This window comes from Cervus elaphus, chromosome 15 (genome assembly GCF_910594005.1).
Source record: "Cervus elaphus chromosome 15, mCerEla1.1, whole genome shotgun sequence".
NCBI lineage: Eukaryota > Metazoa > Chordata > Mammalia > Artiodactyla > Cervidae > Cervus > Cervus elaphus.
In genome coordinates this window covers 16,783,734-16,810,690 of record NC_057829.1, presented here as the reverse complement: position 1 = coordinate 16,810,690, position 26,957 = coordinate 16,783,734, and the positions used below count along the sequence as shown (strand labels likewise).

General features: G+C 40.2%; 1 protein-coding gene across 5 annotated transcripts in view; it reads left to right on the top strand.

Annotated features, from left to right (window-relative positions):
• RHOBTB1 (Rho related BTB domain containing 1) overlaps nt 1-26,957 on the top strand; it is a 75,641-nt gene that overhangs the window by 23,924 nt on the left and 24,760 nt on the right. For all 5 annotated transcript variants that reach the window (XM_043925175.1, XM_043925173.1, XM_043925174.1 and 2 more), the window contains 2 exons: nt 11,935-12,136; nt 13,079-13,182. In XM_043925175.1, coding sequence (XP_043781110.1) covers nt 11,945-12,136; nt 13,079-13,182 — 296 coding nt within the window. In that variant the 5' untranslated portion in view covers nt 11,935-11,944. The remainder of the gene's footprint in view (nt 1-11,934; nt 12,137-13,078; nt 13,183-26,957) is intronic.

The following is a 26,957-nucleotide window of genomic DNA, read 5'->3' as shown; positions in this document are numbered from 1 at the left end:
CCTTCTGAAGATTACCTGTATTTCTTGGCTTAAAAGTCATGATGACTTCTTCAAAATCATCTTCTATTTCTCTCTGATTCTGAGCTTTTGCCTCCTTATTTCACCTGTGAAGGAAGCTTGTGATTACACTGGGCCTACACAGCTAGCCCAGGATAATCCCCTTATAGTAAGGTCAACTGATTAGCAACCTTAATTCCATCTGCTACCCTGATTCCCACATGCCATGTAACAGAACATATTCATAGCTCCCAGAGATGTCAACCATAGACATCTTTGATGAACCATTATTCTGCCTACTATGCATGTAGTACAGAAAGTTGAGGGTGATGGTGTGGAGAAGAGTTGGCATGATTCATCAACCCTAGGTAGAAAAGATCATCCCAGAGGGGCCTATAATTAAATATATATTAATTATATATATATCTAATATATATAGAATATACATATGGGCTTCCCTGGTGGCTCAGTGGTAAAGAATTCACCTGCCAATGCAGGAGATGTGGGTTTGATCCCTGGGTCAGGGAGATCCTCTAGAGAAGGAAATGGCAACAACCCATTCCAGTATTCTTGTCTGGACAAGAATCCCATGGACAGAGGAGCCTCGCGGGGCCACTGTCCAGAGGTTTGCAATAGAGTCAGACACAACTTAGCGACTAAACAACAACAAACAGCTCTATGTATGTGGTATATTTTAAATGGAGAAGCCAGGGTTCTGGAGGTCTTCCTAAAGTATCATGTGCATGTTTCAGTTAACTATTGCTATGTAACAAACCACCCCAAAACTTGGTGGCTTAAACAACAGTTTATTATTTGTTATGATTCTGTAGGTTGGCCAGGTGATTTATCAGTTGGTTTCAGCCAGGTTCACTCATAAAGCGACATTCAGCTGGAGGGTTGGCTGGCCTAGAAGATCCAAGATGACCTCATATTTTGTGTCCTTTGGTGATGGCCAACAGCCAAGCTGCATCAGTCTTCCTCACTGAATTCTTATCTTCTGCTGGGCAGCCCTCAAAACCTTGCTCCATCAGCATGCAGGACCTGTTGAGTCCAAAACCTGATTCCAAAACTCACACAGTATCACATTCATCACACTCTTTTGAGTTGGACCAGGAAGTCACTTAGTTAAGAGGTAGGGAAATAGATTCTAGCTCTTCATGGGAGTTGCTGCTGTGGCCATATTTCACACAGCATAGGCTGTAAAGATAGGGAGTTTTGCTCTGAGAGCAGAATCTTGAGATTGGAGATTTCAGAGGTAAAATGTTTCTGGATGATGACAATATCTGGCACATGGCTAAAAGCTATGCATGGCTCAAGTAGAGTGTGCTGAATGTCACTATCACTGAAGAGGTGAGGAAGCTGTGAGGCTGGGTGTGGGCTGCATCATCCTGTGCACGCAACAAGAAGACCAAGTTGCTGGTGAATGTGGAAGAGTGATGCAAAGTCTAGCACATGACGGTGATAATGGCAGGGGCTAGATAACCAAGCAAGGTGGGATAACTCGATAGGCAGAAGGTCAAGACCACACTGTTCCAAGTCAGCCTTGTGGAGGGAGGCTGGTATGCAGAGCAGTAGCTCACCAAGTCCTTCACTTCCCAACCTCCACAATGTCTTACTCATGTACCAGGGTTTTTTTAATGTTGAAGTATAGTTGATTTACAATGTTGTGTTAGTTTTAGTTATACAACAAAGTGATTCACTTATACATATATATATGTATGTATGTATTCTGTTTCAGATTCTTTTCCATTTTAAGTTATTACAAGATATTGAATATAGTTCCCTGTGCTATACGGTATGTCCTTGTTGTTTATCAATTCTATATATAATAATGTGTATCTGTTAATCCCAAACTCCTGTCTTATCCCTTCTTCCCACCTTTCCCTTTGGGTACCTGTAAGTTTGTTTTGTATATCTGTGAGTCTGTTTCAGTTTTGTAAAGAAGTTCATTTATATCATTTTTTTTCGATTCCAGGTAGAAGTGATATCATGATACTTGTCTTCTCTGTCTGACTTACTTCACTTAGTATGATGATCTCTAAGTCCATCCATGTTGCTGCAAATGGCATTATATCATTCTTTTTGACAGCTAAGTAATATTCCATTGTGAGAGAGAGAGAGAGAGTGTGTGTGTGCATGCACGTATACACACACTTCTTTATATCCATTCATCTGCTGATAGACACAACTTAGGTTGCTTCCATGTCTTGGCTACTGAAAATAGTGCTGCTATGAACATTGGGGGTGCAAGTATCTTTTCAAATTAGAGTTTTCATCTTTTTGAGATATATGCCCAGAATTGGGATTGCTGGATCATATGATAACTCTGTTTTTAGTTTTTTTTAGGAAACTCCATACTGTTTTCCATAGGGATTGCACCAATTTACATTTCCACTAGTAGTATAGGAGAGTTCATCCTCTCTAATATTTATTATATGTAGACTTTTGATGATGGCCATTCTGACTGGCATCACCAACATAATGGACATGGGTTTGGGTGGACTCCGGGAGTTGGTGATGGACAGGGAGGCCTGGCGTGCCGCAGTTCATGGGGTCGCAAAGAGTTGGACACAACTGAGCGACTGAACTGAACTGATTCTGACTGGTGTGAGTTGATGCCTCATTGTAGTTTTGATTTACATTTTTCTAATAATTAGTGATGTTGAACATCTTTTCATAAGCCTGTTGGTCACCTGTATGTTATCTTTGTAAAAGTGTCTATTTAGATATTCTGCCCATTTTTTGACTTTTTTTTTGAACATATATTGAGCTGTATGAGCTATTTGTATATTTTGGAAATTTGTCCCTTGTTGATCACATCATTTGCAGATAATTTCTCTTAATCTGTAGATTGTCTTTTTGGTTTGTTTATGGTTTCCTTTGCTGTACAAAAGCTTGTAAGGTAGTTTAGATCTCATTTGTTTATTTTTGCTTTTATATCTTTTGCCTTGGGAAACTGACCTAAGAAAACATTGCTATGATTTATGTCAGAGAATGTATTGCCTATGTTTTCTAGAAGTTTTATGGTGTCATGTCTTACATTTAAGTCTTTAAGCCATTTTGAGCTAATCTTAGTGTTTGGATGAGGGACTGTTCCTTTTTGTTTGTTTATTTTCGGCTGCCCTGGGTCTTCATTGCTGCATGGGCTTTCTCTCGTTGCAGCGAGCAGGGGCACCTCTTAATTGTAGTGCACAAGCTTCTCACTGCGATAGCTTCTCTTGTTGCAGATCAAGGCTCTAGGATGTGCCAGCTTTGCAAGGGCTCAGTAGCTGTGGCACAGGGGCTTAGTTGTCGCACAGCATGTGGAATCTTCCTAGACCAGGGATTGAACCTGTGTCCCCTGCATTGGCAGGTGGATTCTTCTTTTAATGGGGACTTTAGCAAATGTTTTATGTTTTTAAATTTTATTTTATTTTTAATTGGAAGATAATTGCTTTACAATATTGTGTTGGTTTCTGCCGTACAACAAGGTAAATCAGTCATAAGTATACAGATGTTCCCTCTTGAACCTCTCTCCCACCCCCACGCGATCCCACTCTTCTAGGTCATCACAGAACACCAGGCTGAGCTCCCTGTGTTACACGGCAACCTCCCACTGGCTATCTGCTTTACATGTGGTAGTGTATGTGTTTCAGTGCTGTTCTCTCAATCCATCCCACCCTCTCCTTGCCCCACCATGTCCACAAGTCTGATCTTTATGTCTGCATCTCTGTTCCTGCCCTGAAAATAGGTTCATCAATAACCATTTTTCTAGTTCATATATATGTGTTAACATATGACATTTGTTTTTCTCTTTCTGACTTACTTCACTCTGTATAACAGGCTCTAGGTTCATCCACCTCACTAGAACTGGATCAAATTCATTCCTTTTTATGGTTGAGTAATATTCCACTGTATATACATACCAGAATTTCTTTATCCATTCCTCTGTCAATGGACACCTGGGTTACTTCTCTGTCCTAGCTATTGTAAATAGTACTGGTAGATGGATTCTTAACCACTGGACCACCGGAGAAGTCTGAGGGAGTGTTCTAATTTCACTGACTTAACATGTGACTCTTCCAGCTTTCCCAACACCACTTGCCAAAGAGACTGTCTTTTCTCCATTGTATATTTTTGCCTCCTTTGTCAAAGATTGACTGCATGTTTCTGGGTTCATTACTGGGCTCTCTATTCTACACAGAATAGAGCTTTTTGTGCCAATGCCACACTACTTTAATTACTGTAGCTTTGTAGTATTATCTAAAGTCTGGGAAGGATATGCCTCCATTTTTGTTCTTTTTCCTCAATTGCTTTGGCAATTCTGGGTCTTTTGTGGCTCCATATAAATGTTAGGATTATTTGCTATAGTTATGTGAAAAATTTGATAGGGATTGCAATAAATCCATAGTTTGCTTTGGATGGTATGGTCATTTTAACAATATTAATTCTTCCAATTCCAAGGCCATGGAATATCTTTCCATTTCTTTCAGTCATCTTCAGTTTCCTTTATCAGTGTTTTACCGTTCTTGAGAGTGTAAGTCTTTCACCTCCTCTGTCAGGTTTATTCCTAGGTTTTGTTTTGTTTTGGGGGGCATTTTTTTTTTTTTGGACATGATGTTAAAAGTGATTTTTTTTTTTTACTTTCTCTTTCTTTTATTTCATTGTTATTGTAAAGAAATGTAACAGATGTATGTATATTAATCTTGTATCCTGCTACTTTGCTGAATTTATTAGTTCTAATAGTTTTTGTGTGGAATCTTTCAGATTTTCATATAGAATAGCATGTTATCTACATATAATGACAGTTTTACCTCTTCCCTTCCAATATGGACACTTCTTTATTTCTTTCTTTCTTTTTGTTGCTGTTGTCTGATTACTGTGGCTAGGACTTCCAATACTGTGTTAAACAAAAGTGGTGAGAGTTGGCATCCTTCTCTTGTTCCAAATTTTAGTGGGGAGGCTTTCAGTTTTTCACCATTGCGTATTATGTTGGCTGTGAGTTTGTCATAAATAGCTTTTATTATGTTGAGATATGTTCCCTCTATACCCACTTTTCTGAGAGGTTTTATCACGAGTGGATATTGAATTTTATCAGTTGCTTTTTCTGCATCTATTGAGATGATCTTTTGGCTTTTGTCTTTTCTATTGTTGATGTGGTATAACACATTGATTTTACATATGCTGAACCATCCTTGTGACCCTAGGATGAATCCAACTTGGTCATGTTGTAGGATCCTTTTTTGTGTTTTTGAATTCAGTTTTCTAGTATTTTGTTGAGGATTTTTGCATTTGTATCCATCAAGGATATTGGCCTATAATTTTTTGGTAGTGTCTTTGGTGATGGTGGCTTCATAGAATGACTTTGGGAGTGTTCCCCTCCCCTTTAGTGTTTTGGAAGAGTTTGAGATGTTTTGATGTAAGTTCTTATTTATATTTTGGTAGAATTCCCTAGTGAAGCCATCCAGTCCTGGACTTTTGTTTGCAAGGAATTTTTTTTTTTAATTACAGATTCTATTTCACTTTTGGTTGGTTCAGATTTTCTGTATCTTCTTGATTCAGTTTTGGTGGACTGTATGTTTCCATAAACTTGTCCATTTCTTCTAGGTTCTCCAGTTTGTTGGCATATAATTGTTTGTAGTAGTCTCTTATAGTTTTTTGTATTTCTGTGGTAACATGTTATTTCTCCTCTTGCATTTCTTATTTTATCACTTACTTGTTTTAAAATAAACTTTTTTTTAATTGAAGTGTAATTGCTTTACAGAATTTTGTTGTTTTCTGTCAAACATAAACATGAATCAGTCATAGGTATACATATGTCCCCTCCCTCTTGAAATAAACTTTTGACTTCAAAAAAGTGTATAAGTAGATTTTTCAGATAGCATTTTAACTGTCAGCTTTCATGTCCTGAAGAGTCGGTGAAAGTATGAAATCAGTTTCAAGTAGGTTTAATCTCACTCAAAACCTACTTGAAATTGATTTCATTCCTGGGTTGGGAAGAGCCGCTGGAGAAGGGGTAGGCTACCCACTGCAGTATTCTTGGGCTCCCCTGGTGTCTCAGATGGTAAAGAATCTGCCTACAGTCCATGGGGTCACAAAGAATTGGACACTACTGAGCAACTTTCACTTTTTTTACAGAGCTCCCATGGTATCAGTCTCAGTTCTTCCCAGCTATTCTTTTCCTTTGATACCTTCCTAGTCTCCTCAGATATAGATCTAAAGGCAAAAGAGACCAGCAGTACTTATGGTAGTGAGATTTATTAACAATGTTAAATGCATATTTATTATTCTCTTCCCAGGTAAATAAAAATCAGAAACCAGATAGTCATTATCCAGATGGTCCTTAGAGCTCATTCAATCATAAGAGTGCTAGATATGGATAAATTTGAGCCCATAACAAGCAAAGAAGGATACAATTGCATATTTTTATAATTATAATATTTGTTTATGTGTAACAGATGAATAATTGGTTTACAAGAATAGCATGAGTTTACATCTTTGACTGTGATTTCATACTCTTAAAGTACTTTTTAGATTGCTGCTAAATAAATGTCTACCCAAGAGGAAAGATTTGGAACCTCAGCTTTTGGAAATCCAGCACACTCTTCCTGGAAATGCCCCATGTAGAGTGCGTGATCTGAGCTGAGAGGATTTAATTCCGCCTGCCTTTCACTTTCCTTACATGTCGTCCCCTTGGCGCAGAGTTCAGCACCTTTGGCAGTCACTTTGATTTTGTGCAGACTGTTAGAGATTAGAGGACCAATGGATGTTATTATCACCTTTGACCCAGAAATTCTTTTTAGGACCGTGCCTGAGATGTGTCTATAAATAAGTAATGATATTTTTGTAACCACGGCCTTAATATAAAACTAGGAGGGCTTCTGCCCCCCTCAAAGTCATCTTCTGTAAAAGCTCTGCAGCTATTCCACCAGAGTTGTCATGATTCAAGTTATTTGGGGGACCCCTCTTTGGGGTTGCTATCAGAGGAAGTTTACAAGCCAACAAGAAGATCAGTTTCAGACTTTTTGTGTTGTGTCCAAATTTTTACTAAATCCAAACATTCATCCAAATTTAATGGATTGGCTTTATTTGACTTTTATCTACCTAAAGAAAGTGAAAGTGTTGGTCACTCAGTCATAGTGACTCCAACTCTTTGAGACTCCCCATGGACTATAGCCCACCAGGCTCCTCTTGTCCATGGAATCTTCCAGGCAGGAATACTGTTGCCATTCCCTTCTCCAGAGAATTTTCCTAACTCAGGGATCAAACCCTGGTTTCCTGCCTTGCAGGCAGATTCTTTACCATCTGAGCCCATTTTATCTATCTAAAAAAGCAAAATTCACTCAAAAGAGTAAAGTTTGAATGTCACCTAGGACATTCAAAATAATAAACCTTAGGTTTCAGAGTTGCGAGTCTCCAAATGGAACCTGTTTTTTTTCTGACACAGGCTATCCCATGGTAATAGCACCAGAAGCTTGTCAAAGACTGTTATGAAGTGCTACCATTTTTATTCTAGAATCTAGAAATGCTGCATAAAAAGATTTTTAACCTAGCTTTCCAACTCAATTATTCTTTGGCTACCTGTGACCTCCTCTTCTCCCATTCCCCACCCAGAACTTTTACTGCCTTCTTTTTATCAGGTCAGCTGTGCTCCATTTTGTATTTAGGTTCTTAAGTTTTCAATAAATTATCTTTAATTGCTCTACTAAAGTGTATCCTTTTTATAGGTCTTTATGAGTTTTAAGTTCATGATTTTTGCACCTAATTCCGGTCTTCCACCTGACTCAGTTTTGTTGTCATCTGTAAGTGTTCATTTCAGCATGATGATTATAATTTTGGAAGCATCAATGTGTCAGGTATTACACCAGTGACTGAGAACCTCAGTTCACCTAATGCTCATGACATTAGGAAATCAAGGAATTGTAATCCCCACTTAACAAGTGAGGAAGCTGAGGCTCAGATGGTGCAGATAACTTGCCTAAAATCACATAAAATGGCCAGAAAGAGGAGAGACAAGCACTCAAACCCCCATGCACCCAAAGCAGGATTTTCCAGCCCCCCACATGGTGTTTGGGGCTGAATAATTCTTTGTTGCAGGGGCTGTCCTGTGCATTGTAGTATGTTTAGCAGCATCTCTGGCCTCTGCCTACCTGAAGCCAGTAGCACCTCCCTCCACCCCATTGGGATAACCAAAAATACCTCCAGACGTTGCCAGATGTTCTAGGGCCAGTATTTAAGAATCACTGGAAACATGGCAAGTCATGCTTTTGCCATGTTATACTATTAAATCAAGAACTGATAAAACCACAGAATTTTAAGGCTGAATTTTAAAGAGATTGATTTTTGGAGTCATCACACCTGGATAATCATCAGAACTGGAGATGTTTAAAGACTTTCATTTCCCACCCAAGACCTTCAAAAATCAGCATTTGCCAGCTGGGGCACAGGTATCTATTTTAAGCCCCTTCACAGTGTAGGCTCAGACCTTAACCTCACCACGCATCTTTTCCTTGAATCACTCCATTCTGTTCTGCCAAACAGTTCTCCATCCTCGAGTTTAACGCCTCCTGTGATGCTGTTATCCATGTTCAGATGGTCCTAACTGTGCAAAAGCACAGTTCTTCTTAACATTGTTCCTTCTACCTCTCCTTCTATACCTTTTATCATTTTTCTTACATCAAATGCATTAAACATGTATTGAGTCCCAGTTATGTATCAGGCCCTACTCTGAGCATTTTTTTAATTTATTTTTTATTGAAGGATAATTGCTTTATAGAATTTTGTTGTTTGCTTTCAAACCTCAACATGAATCAGCCACAGGTATACATATATCCCCTCCCTTTTGAGCCTCCCTCCCATCTCCCTCCCCGTCCCACCCCTCTAGATTGATACAGAGCCCCTGTTTGAGTTTCCTGAGCCAGACAGTAAATTCCCATTGGCTATCTATTTTACATATGGTGATGTAAGTTTCCATGTTACTCTTTCCATACATCTCACCCTCTCCTCCCCTCTCCCCATGTCCATAATTCTATTTTCTATGTCTGTTTCTCCATTGCTGCCCATAAATAAATTCTTCAGTACCATTTTTCTAGGTTCCATATATATGCATTAGAATATGATATTTATCTTTCTCTTTCTAACTCGCTTCACTCTGTGTAATAGGTTCTTGGTTCATCCACCTCATTAGAACTGATTAGAATGCATTCCTTTTTATGGCTGAGTAATATTCCATTGTGTATATGTACCACAACTTCTTTATCAATTCATCTGTCAAAGGACATCTAGGTTGCTTCCATGTTCTATCTATTGTAAATAGTGCTGCAGTGAACAATGGGATACATGTGTCTTTTTCAATTTTGGTTTCCTCAGGGTGTTTACCTAGGAGTGGGATTGCTGGGTCATATGGTGATTTTATTCCTAGTTTCTTAAGGAAGCTCCATACTGTCTTCCATAGTGGCTGTATCAATTTATATTCCAACCAACAGTGCAAGAGCGTTCCCTTTTCTCCACACCCTCTCCAGCATTTATTGTTTGTAGACTTTTTGATGATGGCCATTCTGACCAGTATGAGGTGATATCTCATTGTAGTTTTGATTTGCATTTCTCTAATAATGAGTGATGTTGAGCATCTTTTCATGTGTTTGTTAGCCATCTGTATGTCTTCTTTGGAGAAATGTCTGTTTAGGTCTTTCCCCACTTTTTCATTGGGTTGTTTGTTTTTCTGGTATTGAGTTGTATGAGCTTCTTGTGTATTTTGGAAATTAATCCTTTGTCAGTTGTTTCATTTGCTATTATTTTCTCTCATTCTGAGGGTTGTCTTTTCACCTTTCTTATAGTTTCCTTTGCTGTGCAAAAGCTTTTAAGTTTCATCAGGTCCCACTTGTTTACTTTTGTTTTTATTTCCATTACTCTGGGAGGTGGGTCATAAAGGATCTTGCTTTGATTGAGCATTTTTTTAACCATGGCTGTTAAGACCATTATAAACTCATTTTTTTTCTTTTTTTTTTCATTTATTTTTATTAATTGGGGGCTAATTACTTTACAATATTGTAGTGTAGTGGTTTTTGCCATACATTGACATGAATCAGCCATGGATTTACGTGTGTTCCCCATCCTGATCCCCGCTTCCACCTCCCTCCACATCCCATCCCTCTGGGTCTTCCCAGTGCACCAGCCCTGAGCACTTGTCTCATGCATCCAACCTGGGCTGGTGATCTGTTTCACACTTGATAATATACATGTTTCAATGCTATTCTCTCAGATCATCCCACCCTCGCCTTCTCCCACAGAGTCCAAATGTCTGTTCTATACATCTGTCTCTTTTTCTGTCCTGCATATAGGGTTATCGTTACCACCTTTTTAAATTCCACATATGTGTTAATATACTGTATTAGTGTTTTTCTTTCTAGCTTACTTCACTCTGTATAATGGGCTCCACTTTCATCCATCTCATTAGAACTGATTCAAATGAATTCTTTTTAATGGCTGAGTAATATTCCATAGTGTATATGTACCATAGCTTTCTTATCCATTCATCTGCTGATGGGCATCTAGGTTGCTTCCATGTCCTGGCTATTATAAACAGTGCTGCGATGAACATTGGGGTACACGTGTCTCTTTCAGATCTGGTTTCCTCGGTGTGTATGCCCAGGAGTGGGATTGCTGGGTCATATGGCAGTTCTATTTCTATAAACTCGTTTTTAAAAATTACCATCTAACTAGTTTTCTCAGTTTAACAACAGACTTACTCAAAAGAGCAATCACAGTACATTAAAATCTTGCGTGGTTGGCCACCCATCCAGCTGATGCAAGGAAGCAGTCCACACTGCAGTTTGTGGGGCTCCTGTTTGGGGGAAGTGGGGCTGCCAGCAGCTTTCCCTCTGCCTCTTCACTCCTCACCCAGCAACCCTCTTTAAACCTTTTTTGATGGTTTCAGAAATATTCCAAAATAGCGTGCGTGCTAAGTCACTTCATTTATGTCCCACTCTTTGTGACCGAATGGACTGTAGCCCACCAGACTCCTCTGTCCATGGGAATCTCCAGGCAAGAATACTGGAGCAGGTTGCCACACCCTCCTCCTGTCCCAAGGATCGGATCCGCATCTCTTGCATCTCCTGCATTGGCAAGAGGGTTCTTTACCACTAGCACCACCTGGGAAGCCGTCTCCAAGGTAGCGCCTCATCTTAATAAAATCATTCTCTACCATATGCTCCAGATTCTTCTCAGGAAAAAGAATTTTTTTTTTAATTCTGCTTTATAGTGCTTCTCTTAAGAAGATATTTTTTTAGTGAATTTGATTAATAAAAATTCATGAATGAATATAAATACAATTTCAGCAAGATATCAAAATTCACACAGTTCACTCTTCTTTAAAGTCAGACAGTCCTTTCTGCTTGCACTTTGGATCCTCCTCTGAGTCACCAGGATAGTTTTAGAACCTATAGGATTTTTTTTAATTTATTTATTTTTTATTGAAGGATAATTGCTTAACAGAATTTTGCTGTTTTCTGTCAAAAGGAGATCTTGGGAGATTGTAACGGACATTATTGCAAAGGCTGGTTGTGCCCGAGCGTGTCAGGTTGACCCCGCGGGTGCCCAGTTCTCTAGGGGTCCACGTGAGCAGCTAGTGAACTTAGACTGCCAGCAGCCCTGACTCGCCTGGGTGGCGTTCCAGTAGTCAGACTGTGTTTAGAGAGAACCAAGGAGAAAATAACACGTTAACCGGGATAAACCATTTGGGGTCAAAATAACAATCCGGTGTTTTTGTACTTGTGTGAGATATAAAAAGAAAAGTTGAGTTCCAGTTCGGCTTCGTAGGAGCTTCCAAACTTCTGGCTTAGGCTCAAGCACCTCCATAGGAGCGCCTGGGCCGAGGGAAAACTGCCTGACCCCCTCCCATCTTTGATTGCTCTGGAGAGCCCTGATGTCTCGAATGTGGTATCCGCTCTCTTCTTCCAGAGTTTTATAAATGGACGCTGACATGGACTACGAAAGACCCAACGTGGAAACCATCAAGTGCGTGGTTGTGGGAGACAATGCCGTGGGAAAGACACGCTTGATCTGCGCCAGAGCGTGTAATACCACGCTGACACAGTACCAGCTGCTGGCTACCCATGTCCCCACCGTGTGGGCCATTGACCAGTACCGAGTCTGCCAGGAGGTGAGAGAGACGGGGTCTCTTTTCTTTTTTTAATTATTTATTTATTTTACTTTACAACATTGTATTGGTTTTGCCATACATTGACTTCAATCCGCCATGGGTGAACATGTGTTCCCCATCCTGAACCCCCATCCCAACACCCTCCCCATCCCATCCCTCTGGGTCATCCCAGTGCACCAGCCCCGAGGACCCTGTCTCATGCATTGAACCTGGACTGGCGATTCATTTCACATATGATAATTTACATGTTTCAGTGCCATTCTCCCATATTATCCCGCTCTCGCCCTCTCCCACAGAGTCCAAAAGACTGTTCAATACATCTGTGTCTCTCTTGCTGTCTCGCATACAGGGTTATCGTTACCATCTTTCTAAATTCCGTATATATGCGTTAGTATACTGTATTGGTAGACAGGGTTTCTTCAGAATCCTAAGGACACATCATTGCTGTCGCCAGTCTGATTTTGATTTTGACTTATTTGGGGAGATTTTTTTATTTATTTGATTTTTTAGAATTGAAGTCTAGTTGATTTACAGTGTTGTGTTACTTCCTACTATAGAGCAAAGTGATGCAGTTATATATATGTTGACATATTTTATATTCTTTTCCATTATGGCTTATTGTAGGCTATAGAATATACCCAGATTTTTAAAAAGCAGAGGAAGAACTTAACTTGTAGGTTCAAGACAGAACTCCCCTTTTTCATGCAGCAAGAGAAAACTAAAGCAGAAAGCTGATTTGACATATGGGTCTAGTATCCTGAGTGAGGGTTTTTAGGGCGCATGGTTCCAGGAAGAGAAGTCGGACTTAGCTAAGTCCTGTTAGCTGGAAGGAGAAAACTAAATGCAAGTGAATCTCGGGGGCTTTAAGGGCTGATGACCTAGGCATTCTTTGCCTGGGGAACTTCTGATTGAGAGCGAATTGGTGCCCTCTCTCTCCTGCAGGTCTTGGAACGTTCCCGGGATGTTGTTGATGAAGTGAGCGTTTCTCTCAGGCTTTGGGACACGTTCGGAGATCATCACAAAGACAGGCGTTTTGCATATGGCAGGTAAACCAAGACTAGTGCGGTTCAGTTCAACTTGAATACAATTTCCTCTCCCAAACCCATCTCTGCTTCATGAATCAACAAAAACCACATCATATGGCCTTGAAATGTGTTGGTTTCTGCACTGTGTCTTAAAAAAGAAAAAAAAAAAAAAAGACATTGTTTCCTGATGTCAAGAAAAGCAGTCTTCATGGCCACTTGGATCCTCCCAGGAAATACTTTATTTTAAACAACCAGTGCTAGTTAAATTGAATGTCTGCTGGAAAAGGATTCTGTTGTATGTGCCAATCTTGGGCTGCTTTGATTGTTGCTTCCCTGAGTAATACCTTCTTTGCCTACTCTTAAAATGTTTTAAGTTTATTTAGCAGTTGGCCACCCCTCTTCAGAAGGTCTCTACAGAGTCTGATGTTAACTTGCTTTGGGCTTTGCTGTCTGAAAAGTCTGTTATCTTTATTTGAAGGTCATTTTTAAAAAGAAACAAAAATATCTCTGAAATCATTCACAAAATGAACTGAAGCATTAATGTCTATTTTTCATTAAAAAAAAATAAGGAAGAGGAAAAAATCCACTAAAGGAAAGATAAATCTAGAAGGATAGTAATATGAGTGGGGACAAGGTCAGAGAACCGTAAAATATTTAGCAACTTCTCCTTGTCACCGTAACTGCATCGGCATCTCCAGGACTCCGGCTGTCTTAAAGTCCCTCTCAGTGCATCTGTTATAACTGTCAAAATCCAGATGAGGAAGAGATTTCCTTACCCCTTAATCATAAGTAAAGGCATGTCTTTTTAAGTTTAGAATTTAGATTTCTTTTTAACATAAAACATCACAGGATTGCATTATTTAGATACCCGCAAACAGTTGACTCCTTGGTATTGAGATAAGCATTTCTGAAAGGACCTCTCTTTCTTCAAGCCTGTGGTTTTCACAAGCCTCTGAATTCATACTGGCAGTTACCCAAGTGGTCTGGAATACTGAATAAACTGCTGAAAGGGTTTGCCATACTCCTTTCAGTCATTCACACACTGAAATAATCTGCAGTTTAGGCCAGTTTATTCAAGGGAGGAAAGAGGTATATAGAAGTAAAACTTTGATTTTAATGTCCCCTTGAACAGGAACTTTTGAACTTAATATCCAGCATGGATAATACATTTCTTCTCGAGTTTCCTAGTTTGTTTTTTCTTTGCTTTATGTGATGGTCTTGATTCTTATCCTAGTTGCCATTTGGGTTTTTTCAGTTATCTCATTATTATACACACACAAAAATAATAATTAATGAACCTGCTTATAAGTACTATGCTGTCAGATTTTGTAATACCTGTGGTTCTAAGGAAGCATAATTAAATGATGACTGGAAGCAAAGTAAAAATAAATACATAGATTTCAAAGGACTGCTTGTACCCCAACTTCTAAAAAGTTATGGTGAATAAAAATGAACTTACAGAGATACTGGGTTTAGCTTCTGTAGGCAGTCTCGATAGCTCAGTGGCTTATTGCCACTTGAAATTTATGTATTTGAGGTGATGAATTTTAACTTCACTCCACCATATAAAACTGGTCTTTTGGTAATGTAAGGGCTACTTCATTACCATGTGAGGTTCCTGCTTATGGTTGACTTCATGGCACAGTGACCTTCATAGATCTGATATCGACAAGCATCTACACTGGGCCTCATCCAGCTTCCTGATATATCTGGGGTCACTTTACATGTCATGCCTGCACTTGGTCACTCCCAACAAAAATAAGCTCATGTGACTCTGTCAGTACACAGTGCATTGTTCTGCTCCTTTATCTGTAATGTTTAGTTCCCTCAACTGTAACCCATCCACTGCCCCCTTTGCTGGAAACAGGACGTGCTTTCCAAGCCAAGTCTGATTTTTTAAGCAACACAGAGGGACTCAGGAAACCCTCCCATGTTTCTGGCTAAGCTCTTCGTGGGTGTCACTTTATGTGCATGTTTGTCCCTTGTATCTCCTCTGTCTTTTCCTATTCTCCACAGCCTCTAGGCTTCCTGCCACAGACCCTGACACTGGTCAAGAAGAGAAACCAGAGCTGTTCTGTCCTGGATTACAGAATCTCTGTGTAAACACTAAATATGTCATACCACGTTGATGTAGCACCAAAAAATTACGTCTTATGGCCAAGTCTGATAGTAGAAGCTTCTTTCACTCAGTACAGGGCTCTGACCACTGTATTTCATTGCTGTGCAAGAGCTGTTTTAATTTCTGTGTAACTTCCATTTTTAGCTCCCTATCATTTGCGCAGGAGAAAAATCATAATTACAGTTTCTGACATTCCATTTGGTTTGCAGACCTGTTTTTTTACTGGTGTTTTTACTATACTTAGTGTGAATTACAAGTTGGTTGGATGTGATATATTCCTTAGACTTGGAAATGTATTTGGAACCTTTTAAAAATAACTCATTTGATTCTTAGGGTGACAGTAAGAGAAAGCAGATTCATACCAAGATGCCTTAGACCTCGCCTTTAGTTTCCTCTGCTTCTTAGCACCAGGCTGGTCAATGAGGTACCACCTCAAGCCTTCTTTGGCCTAAACAAGTTCTAGTTTGCAGAGTGGGCCAGGGTGGTGTCAGTCTGCTGACGTGAATTTGCAATTTTTCTAGTGTGGTATAACTACAACCAGAATGCCATAGCTCTTGTTATGACTTAAAGGTAACTAGTCAGATGATTTTTTTAGCCAATTACATTAGTAGCTCTAATTCATCAAAGCCCTACAGGGTGTCAGTCAAAATATTAGGTGCTTTGCCAGGACTAGTTTAGTTAATCCTTCCAGGAACTCTGGGAGGCAGAGATTATCTCCAGGTCACAGTTGAGTAGGGAGTTGAATTCTTTTCTCGTAACCTGTCCAATTGTGAGTTTCAAAACCAGATTCAAATTCAGCTCTGCCTGAGTCCTGGCTCCCACTCTTTCCATTGTGACAAGCTACATCAACCTCATTTTAAATAGAATGAAACTGAAATCACCCCCGCCACACACACACACACATACACACACACACACACACACACATACACGCTGATGGACTGTGTATTCTTTTGCTCTTAATATTTGTACAATGGCTAGAATGAGAAGAGATCTCAAAAAGTCATCTGGCCGATCCCTTTTCTCCAGGAAAGGAGATCATCCATCCAAGAAAAGGTAGTGACAGGAGTCCTTCTATTCGACGGACATGAAAGGCAGCAGAGTAGCATCAGGATCCTGACCCTTACCTAACATACTTGAAATCTTTCAAACCCTCTTTGTCTGGAGCGAATGACTCCAACTCTCTAGTAGCCTTTCTTCTTCCTACTGCCTACTTTCTACCCACTTTTGGATGAACTTTGGAAGCTCTTTCCTGGATCTTTTAAAATGTCAAGAACAAAACTGTACATCATAACCATGACTGTAATCAGCTGCTCTTTTTTGGCAAGAAAAAAAAAAAGGCTTTTTTTAAAGGGATATCACTCAAGAGTTTTCCCTTAGAAATATTATAAGAAGGAAGTACTCAGATTTAGGTACCTGGCACTGAAATGTAGACAAGTAGGGTGGGCACTGCCTCCAGCAGGGTGCCTAGGCCCCCTCTGTAGTCACACACACATAAATAATTACCAATATTATTGTTCTCTTTCCTTGAAAACCTTCACCATTGCTCTGTCTTGGGGTCAGATGACCTTGAAACACACAAATCTTACGGGGCTGGAGGTGGTGATAACAGCAGCTACCGTTTGATCAGAGCTCCCCACCAGCCAGGTCTGTGCTCTGCGTGTCTTGCCATGTCATTCTCGCGGTGACCCTGTAAAGTAGCCTCGTTTCACGGCTGAGCTAGCATGCGCAGGAAGGGGCCAAGGTCAGAGGACTAGGAGAGAGTGGTACTGAACTTCCCTGGAGTTCTCTCTGGCTCCAAAGCCTGTTTCCTCCCTTTCCCCCAGGCTGTTGTGACGACTGATGACCAACTTTACGTTTATTCTCAGTGCAGTCTAATTATTGCGTTATCCTATGTGGACATGAAAGACCAGTGTTCACCATCTCTCCCCAGCTGTAACTAATATTCTATTGTTCCTCTTAAGTTCTTCAATATGTAGCTAATAACTTCATTCTCTTTATTACATCTATGAGTGGCTAAACCGGACTCCTTTCATTTCCGGGAAGAAGGAGACCCAAGCACACTCTCTGAGAGTGAGTGGGACCCTTGAATACTTTGTATGGCATGCTTTCTCCCCACAGCTGAACACAGGCATACAGAAAGAATCATTGTATTTGCCCTTACTCCAACGAGTTTCCAGGCATATTTTCAGTCCATTTGGAACTCGTATTTTATACAGACTATTCTTACACACTGATTTTTCTCAAGTGTTTTTTAGGCCCAGTGAGAAGTACAGTACATGTTTTAAATGATAACATCAATCAGAGCGATGGTTTCTGTGTGTCTGTTTAGATAAGATGGCTCTAGTTTCACACTGAAGGTGCAGGTAATCAGATACAGCATTAATGCATCCCATCTTGAATGCTTGGTTGAGGCCCTTTAAAAAATTCAGGACTGTGGGTGACCAGTGTTTATGTCTTTCTCTGGGATTGTCTGTACTTGCGGTTAAAGGCAAGGGAAAAAGTAAGAAACAACTCATGCGCCTCGATAAAGCATTTTTGAAGTAGCTCTCATTGTCCGTGGCATATTCTAATTGCCGGGCCAGAACTAACATTCTAATGATGATTTCAGTATGGCAAACAGCCTGTTGGACAGAGAAACATATCCAGTGGAGTCGGACCAGGGCCAGGGCAAGGGTGAGGCATGTAAGGCACTCACCTTGGGTGTAAAATGTAAATAATAATAAAGGTCAGATCACTGTTAACTGATCTTCTCTTTCTGTCTCAGACTCAGCATGGCAAATGTTACTGGTCCTGACTTTATTTAAAATTTTTGTATTTTGTTCATCATGGATTTTTTTTAACCTTCATTTTGATTTTTGGAAAAAATATGGGTCATCTGGATTACTGAGGTTTGGGGCACCTCTTCAAATTTTTCACCTGAGGCTAGTGCTTCACTCTTTACCCAAGTCCTGGCCCTGAAGATGGACTTTATAAATGGGTAACAAAGCAGCAAGGGGAGGAAAGTTACCAGTGTGTTGTCTTCCCTGGTGGCTCAGAGGGTAAAGCGGCTGCCTCCGATGTGGGAGACCAGGGTTCGATCCCTGGGTCGGGAAGATCCCCTGGAGAAGGAAATGGCAACCCACTCCAGTATTCTTGCCTGGAGAATCCCATGGACGGAGGAGCCTGGTAGGCTACAATCCACGGGGTCGCAAAGAGTCGGACATGACTGAGCGACTTCACTATCATTATACTTTATAGAAAAGTCATCCAAACCACACTCCTAAATGTGTGGTCTAGAGGGATCTAGGAAAATTACTGCAGCTTGTTTCCTAAAGATATTTAGTCCTGCTGTGAAATAAAGGACTAGACTAAGACTTGCCTGGGTTACAGAAAATGGTAGAAAGACATTAGAAGAGCAGCTAGTTAGACCAAGGGAGAGGAATAGTTATTCCCTAAGAGCTTAGACTAAAATTGCTCGTTCCTGTAGGCTTCCCAGATGGCGCAGTAGTAAAGAATCCACCTGCCAGCACAGGAGACGCAAGTGAAGCTGGTTCTGTTCCGGGGTTTGGAAGACCCCCCTGGATTAGGAAATGGCTACCCGCTCCAGTATTCTTGCCTGGAAAATTCCCTGATCAGAGGACCCTGGCAGGCTACAGTCCACGGGGTCACAGAAAATCGGGCAGCCGAGCACACACAGCAGGGCGGGCTCTCGCACTGAGCGTGCCGAAGCCACTGGTTACCTGGTGTCAGGGGTCTGAGGAGGGGCGAGTCAGCAGGTTCTAGCCAGTACCTGGAAGGTTAGAAAGCAGCTACGCTTTGGTAAACACTGCCGCAGAAATATCATAGTGCTCTTTACCTCAGCCAAATGGGAAGAATCTTATGAAGATTAGAGAGAGAGATTTTGAGTGAAGGAAACCAGGGGGGAAAGAGCACACATTGTGTGTGAGTCCATTGCTGTAAAATTCTAGAAAATGGAGTGTAATCGATAGTGACAAAAAAATCAATCACTGGTTGCCTGGGAAAGAGGGTGGAGGGAAAAATGGATTACCAAGGGACAGACACTTTGAGGGTGACAGGAATGTTTATTTTCTTGATTGAGATGAGTGTATACCTATGTCAAAACTAATCACACTGAGCACTTTAAGTATACAAAGCTTGTGTGTGCTAAGTCACTTCATTTGTGTCCGACTGTTTGTGACCCTATGGACTGTAGCCCACCAGGTTCCTCTGTCCGTGGGATTCTGCAAGCAGGAATCCTGGAGTTGGTTGCCATTTCCTCCCGCAGGAGGTCTTCCCGACCCAGGGATCAAACTCACATCTCTGGCAGCAAATGGGATCAAACTCACATCTTTGGCCACACTGGCAGGCAGATTATTTACCATGAGCACCACCTGGGAAGCCCCATCCAGAGTGTAGTGTATTTCAATTGTAGCTCAATAATTTTTTTTAGATAAAATATTTTTATGGGCAAAGTAGTCTGTGGTATGTGAGGAAATTTTCATGGCTGACAATATATGTTTTCCTTATTTATAGAACTTAAACTTAGTTCTCATTGAAAATATAAATTATTTGTGTGAACTTTAGCAGGGGAAAATATAAGACCAGATCCTTAATAGCTGAATATAGGAAATGGGATAGTTCTGGCACCTCAAAGCTAATGTTGTCCCCAAACCAGGCTGGACCCCTTTTCCCAGAGATGGAACCATCAGCTGTGTGGATGGTAATCCAGCCAAGTGGCCTGTGTCTTTGACTTGGGTTCTGTAGCTTTTTTCTGAGAAGGTACATTTGTCCGGGTGCCCTGTAATAACTGTATACCACGTGCTCTGAACATTTTTCACTTCTCCATCAAAGAGTAACAGTTTTATCTATCATGGTCAGTTCTTTCTGGAACCAGAGACTGGTGTGAGGCCAAGAGAAAAAGGAGGGGGTATGGTCAGCTACACCATCAGAACTCCCCCTTTTTGCCAGATCTGTGAATTTGTAAATTGGGGGGTGGGATGGGGGGAGGGGAATGCCTTTTCTGAATGAGTATTCTTAAACAGAGAATTGCATGTATTAACACTAATGTTTTTCCAACTATAGTTTGTTTCTCCTCTGGGTATCATTTCCAAGCTCTTTATAAGAATTATTTAAAAAAATAATTATATACTTATCTTTTTAATCCATTTACCCATAGAGGAGGGCATTAAGTAAAACAATTGAAGGTGGCTTACTACTGCTTTGTGCTAATCCAAAACAGAAAAATCTATTAGACTAAATGAATACAAGTAATTAAACATTTTTAATGTAGTAGAAATTTATGGATTCTGTACTGAAGTACTCAAGCACAGGATTGCAGTGATGCCAAATCACCTGGCACACAGAAAATATGTCTGTGTCACCCCTAACCTACTGCCCCCCACGGTCCTTCCTGCTCTGAGCTGGTACATATCTTGTATTGTTACCAGAAGACAAAATATCAGAAGAGCTGGGATTCCTGTGCCCAGCCTAGTACTGTCCCCAGCATGAAAATGTCCTTGGGAAACAGCAGTGCCAGATGAGATAGGAACGGGGCTTGACTGATGACTGGGGTCACTTGTGTTCCAGGACCTGGAAGGATGCTGGCTGCTGCCCAAACACTGGTCACATGGCTGGGAAAAATGGTCCTTTGTGGTTGAGCCCAGGAAAACATTTGTGGACCCAAAAGATCCCACAGACATGAATAATGAGGCAGCTGAGATGGGTAAAGGGATGAGGAACATATGCGCTGTTCAATACATTAACGTCATGTGTTCTGCCTTCTTTTACCTTTTTTCTGTTGCTAGTTAATAACTGCAAGCTTGACATGTTGGGTCAAATACAGCAAAGTGTGTTGCCTGCTCATCATGGACAAAGAGAAAACAACAGTTTGTGATGTTTCTATACCGGAATCTTCTGATGAAAAAAATGTATTTCAGCCTGCACAGTTTTCCCACATAAAATAGGGGGTTAGAAGAAAGAGACTGCTGAGTAATTCTGCAGTATCTTCAGAGAATAATTCTATTACCATCTTTCAGCAATTCCATATCAATGAGCTGGTAAGCCAAAGGGAAAGCTCTCGTTGAGAATGTCCTGCCATTCTTATTAACCGCAATATACAAGATATATATTTGGTGACTTTTGAAACTATAAACCATATTTGTCTGACAATAATTGGTACCTTATGGTTTACAAACCACTTTCACAGATATTTTTCTTGGTGAATCTTAACAGCAATCATTATCAGCAACTTTTAATATTGACCATTTATCAGATTTCTAAAATTATTCCACTACTTTGATCTTTCCCCAGAACAATTCTACCCCCAGTCTAGAAAATACAGTTAGAAGGATAAAGTACTGAATTACCAAAAAATAAAACAAATTAGAAAAAATCTCTTTTAAATTCATCGCCTTGGTTTTCTTTCTATTTCAGTGCTTTTGGAGATTGGGGGAGTTGGTGTTGTTTTTAAAAAACAAGATGGCCTGTGAAATGGAGGATGTTATCTTAACCCTTAATTCTGTGAAACTAACCCAGAATTAATCCTGAAAATAACTTGTCCATTTCTTTATATTTCCTTTTTGCTTCTGGATATAATTTTAATTCCTAGAAGAGATCATTAATCCATTTTTATTTTTGCATTATGAAAGTATCCAATTAGGTGGGACAAATAGATTTTTAAGATAAATTCAAATAATTTAAAAATATATATTTAGTGGATAAGCTCTGCTATAGACCAGAGATGATATACACAAGCATGCATGCTCAATCGTGTCTGACTCTTTGCGACCCTACAGACTGTAGCCCACCAGACTCCTCTGTCCATGGGATTTTCCTGGCAAGAATACTTGAGTAGGATGCGATTTCCTCCTCCAGATTATACATTATCTTTCAGCAATAATTGTCTGAAGAAATATAATAGTTCACATATCATTTTTTTTATTAAAAGTTAAACATACCCCCTAACTGACTTATCTTAGGCCTAAATTTCTTTTAGATTTTGAGTCTGCAGACATACTTGCATCTACATCCTTCAGAATCTACAAGGCTTTTTTACTTTATAAGCAGTCACTGAAGTCCTCTTTTGTTACAAACACTGTGTTGTGCACCATGAAAGAAACAAAACAGAATCCCTGAAGATGAAACTAAGAGCAGTGGGGAAAGCCAGCAGCATGAAGAGTTACAATACAGGGTTAAAATGCTGAACTAAACATGTCAGTACCAGGAGCAGGGAAGAAAGAATTGCTCAGAGAAAAAGTTCCAGCATCATTCTCAACTCCTTTTGCTCATGTCCCGTACCTGCTCCATCAGCAGACCCCAGTGACTCTACCTTCCACATATTTAACTAACACAGCCACCTCTTACCACCTGTACTACTCCCAGGACAAAGTCACCATCAGCTCTCTCTGGATTATTTTTTTAACTGTCCTCTCCTACTGTCTTATGCCTTCTGACAACCCACCCTTCACCACTATTTAGGAGGTATTACAGCAGTAGGGTGATCCTGTTAAAACATACTTTTTCTCATTCAGCTCAAAAACCCCTAATCATCTACCAGTTCACTCAGAGTAACAGCCAAACACCCCTGAGGCCCTCTGTATCTCAGACAGCATTGCCTGTCTGCTCAGCTCTTGCTGTTTTTCCTCCTCACCAACAGGGAAACACCACAGGAATGCTCCTGCCTCAGGACCTTTACCTTAGATGTTTCCTCTTCCACAGTGTTCTTCCCCCAAGATATCAACATGTCAGCTCCTTCACTTCCTTCAGGTCTTTACTGAGATATCACCTTTTCAGGAAGGCCCTCCATGGCCACCTCATTTCAACAGCAGCTTCTGCTTTCCAGTGTTTCTGTTCCCATCACCCTGCCCGCTTTCCCACATAGTACTGTCATCTAGCATACTCAATATTTTACCTACATTTCTTGCTTGTTGTCTCTGTTCTCTGGTAGAATATAAGCGTGATGCAGATAAGCATACTGAGGACAGTGATTTGTGTCTTTAACTAGTTGCTGTGCCCCCAGTGTCCGGAAGAGCACCCGCCACATAGTAGGATATCAGTTAATATTTCTGGGAGAAATGATTGAATGATTGCTTATTAATACTGGACAAGTGACTTGGCAGGTCCTGTACCTTTATCATTTTACAGAGGCCTGGGGCGAGGCCTGGGTAAAAGTGGTGGGATGATCTTACTGGTTTACATAGTTTGGTTTCAGAAGAGTCAAGGAGTTTAATCACAGAGCCCTCCCATCTGGCAGTCTGGCTGACATGTCGGCGCTGTTATATGTGTGGCTAGCCTTGCTCTTAGGAGAATACGTCAACCTTCACGAAGGAAGGCAACTCCTCAGTCATGCAGCTTCAGAGCAAGCCAGAGAGAAATGAGAATGAGGAGAAGTAGGCAGGGAATTTATTCCTACAATTGCATCTTCTCCTGTTAAGGAAGTCTTTTCTGTGTCAGTGTTTCCTGCTTTCATTGACCAGGAGGTAAATGAGCTTGCTTACACTGTTTCTTTTCATCACTTACTTGTGCTTCACACTGTTTCATATGCATTCACCTTTTTCTGATCATTGTGTGAGGTGTAAGAATGCAGACGGTCTCTAACTTACAATGGTCTAACTTATAGTTTTTCTGTTTTATGATGGTGCAAAAGTAATACACATTCAGTAGAAAACATACTTTGAATTCTGATCTTTTCCCCAGGTTGGCTATATCCAAGTACTAGCCCTGCTCCCAGTCAGCCACACAGTCAACAGGGTAAACAATTGACACACTGACAACCATTCTGTACCCAGAGAAGCATTCTTCACATTCAGCACAGTATTCAGTATACAGTATTCGGCCTTTTTGTTCAATGGTGTTGCCCAGCTGTACACTAATGTAAGTGTTCTGAGCACATTTAGGGTAGGCTCAACTAAGCTATGATGTTTGGTAGGTTAGGTATATTAAATACATTTTTGATTTATGATATTTTCAATGTATGATGGATTTATCAGGACATAACCCCATCATAAGTCATAGAAGATTTGTACACTAAAGGAAGCATAGATTTAAAAATGGCATAGATTGAAAAATATCAAGTTTAAAAAAATAATTGGTTACATTGAATGATAACACAGCCTTTTATATGATCAGGTCATTGGCTTCTCTAATTTTTGCACTATGATGGCAGAACCAACCGTTTTTAAGATTGGGTATTATCTATCTTAGGATTTGGTGGCATTGGTGGGATGTTGGTATGGCTTTCCTGCACTTAAGAGTGTGCATTGCTTTAGTCTGATTTTTGGAGGGTGGGGGAAGACTGATTTAAAATGTTGCTTCCTACTAAACATACAATTACGGGCTTGGGAGAAATAGTTACGCATGCTAATCACTCCCAAATCTGAATATATTTCAGGGTGTTTTCAGTTTTCCCCACATAACATCTGTACTTAAGAAGCCTCACTGCTATTGGTAAAGTATTGACTTGATTTCTCTGCTCACATCCAGGGCGCTGCATGTTACTGCCCTGCTCTTCCCAGACCCCCCGCCAGGCGCTCCCCTACAGGCCTCTCCATTTTCCATGAGTATGAGTTTACACAGCCATTCATCTCCAGGTGGTTATGTTCACCATCACTGACAACTCCCTCCACATCTCATACACACCGGGCTGCTCCCCTACTAAAACTTTCCAAAGCCACGTGTTACACATTCCTTTTTTCTGCCATGCTCCCAGCTGTTTTGTGATGTTTTAATCTGTCTGTTTGCACAGCGCTGTCAGACTATATGCATGAAAGGTGTATTGTTGACATTAATGGTTTTTAAAATGTTTCTGTAAAGAGCCTACCTTGGTTATTGGGGTGGGAGAAGGAGGTCAGGGACATCTACTTGAGTCTTTGCCAGAAGAAGACTGGTGTATGTTAACAAACAAACACATTGAAATGTGATCATGATCTCTACCAATGAAGGATATGGGAGTCTCTACTTAAAAAAGAAATAGTAATAGGCAATAGTGACATAAAGATATGGAATCCTACCATAGAAAAAGTATAAAACTATATGTTAAGAAGGATATACTTCCAAGAAGATCCAGGTAAACAGAATTGTTAGCTTATTCTTGGTCACCAAGTGTAAGGGTCTCAGCAAGAGAAGAGACTGGGAAGAGGCCAGTTGGATGGGAGCCTGTGGATGTCCTGCTCACGGCTCTCTGGAGGACTGGATGGAATCTGCTGTCCTCACATTGCCCACGCCGGCCTGGGTAATTTAGCAGTTTTTTTTTTCACTTAAGCAGATAAGAAAACACAAGGCCCACAGCTCTTTAGCTGGACAGTGGTGGCAAAGCAGGTAGAACTAGAAAAGGGAAGACAAACTAAGAAGATAGAAAGTACTTTTGTGATAGTAGAGAACAGGGACAATTCATTCCTAATAGAAAATATTTGATATTATCATCTCTCTCCTTTTCGACCACTTCTTCAAAGGATGAATTTCGTTTCTGTTTGCTTCCCTGATCTTTTCCCACCAAGTTTGCTATGTTTGAATCTAGATGATAAAGACTGGCCATGAGAATGGGTGGCATTTGGTGTTTAAAGTCCAGCTTGAAAGAGAAAAAAAAATGTATATACACACACACATACATTATTACCCTAAAAGGAAAATCCACCTTATATTTAATAGCAATCTATTTTTTAAAGACTTCATGTAAAAAATTTCACTCTGTGCCCATAGCAATATACAGTAAAGAATATAATAATATAGTGCATTTTTTAAAAGTCTGTCTTGGGCCAAGATATGTGGGTAAATTGTATTTTTTCAGATTTTTTTAATCCTCCAACAAAGATTGGCCCCAACTTTGCATACATTCCTTATGTTATCCAAATATCTTTGCCAATCTTTTGCATGCTATCTTTGGCCAGTGTTCTCCTTGAAAGATAGCAAAAAAAAAAATGTTTTTTATTTGTTTATTATTACTTACTTTTATAGAAGAAGAACTGCTACAATTGACAGTTTTATCAGCTCAAGCATTTGGGGGATGACTAGGTCTCTCTCTGGTCTGCTCCCTACCTCCCACAGCTCCATTAAACTGGAGATCTGCAATTGTTTCAACACATACTGATGAATTTACTTCGAATTGTTTCACAGGCATTATTTGATGTGTCAGTACCCTAGTGAAACTTTTGTACTGATGTATTCCCCTTAGAAACAATAAATCACAGTTTTCTCAAAATAAATGAATAAATAAATAAACATTCATAGGCAAGCAACCAAGACCATACACTTAGATCCTGTGTAATCGACTTTCTTTAAAAGAATAAGACCACTTAGCTCAGTCAAAAAAAAAAAAAAAAATCCAAACCTCTTCCTACTCTTCTCAGTATTCAAGTTCTGGAGCTTGAGTTTTGTCTCCTATGTTCTTTTTGCCTCAGCATTCTCGAATTCTTATACTTTCTACTCCAAATAGCTATAAGACTCCATTTAAATCCTATCAGATTCTTTTTACAGCTGAAACAGGAACCCTGAGGTCATCTCTAGGCCAACTCTGCTGCCTAATATGTGCGAATGTCCTCATCACACCTCCCCCTCCCAATTATTTTTTTAAATTCAACTCAGTTATTTTAAACACAACTCTTCAAAGTTAAAAAAATGTAACAGAGCCATGGAAGCAGAAATGCTAGAGCTTGCCTTTTTCTTTTTATCTCTCACAGGAACGGCATTTTTAAACACAAAC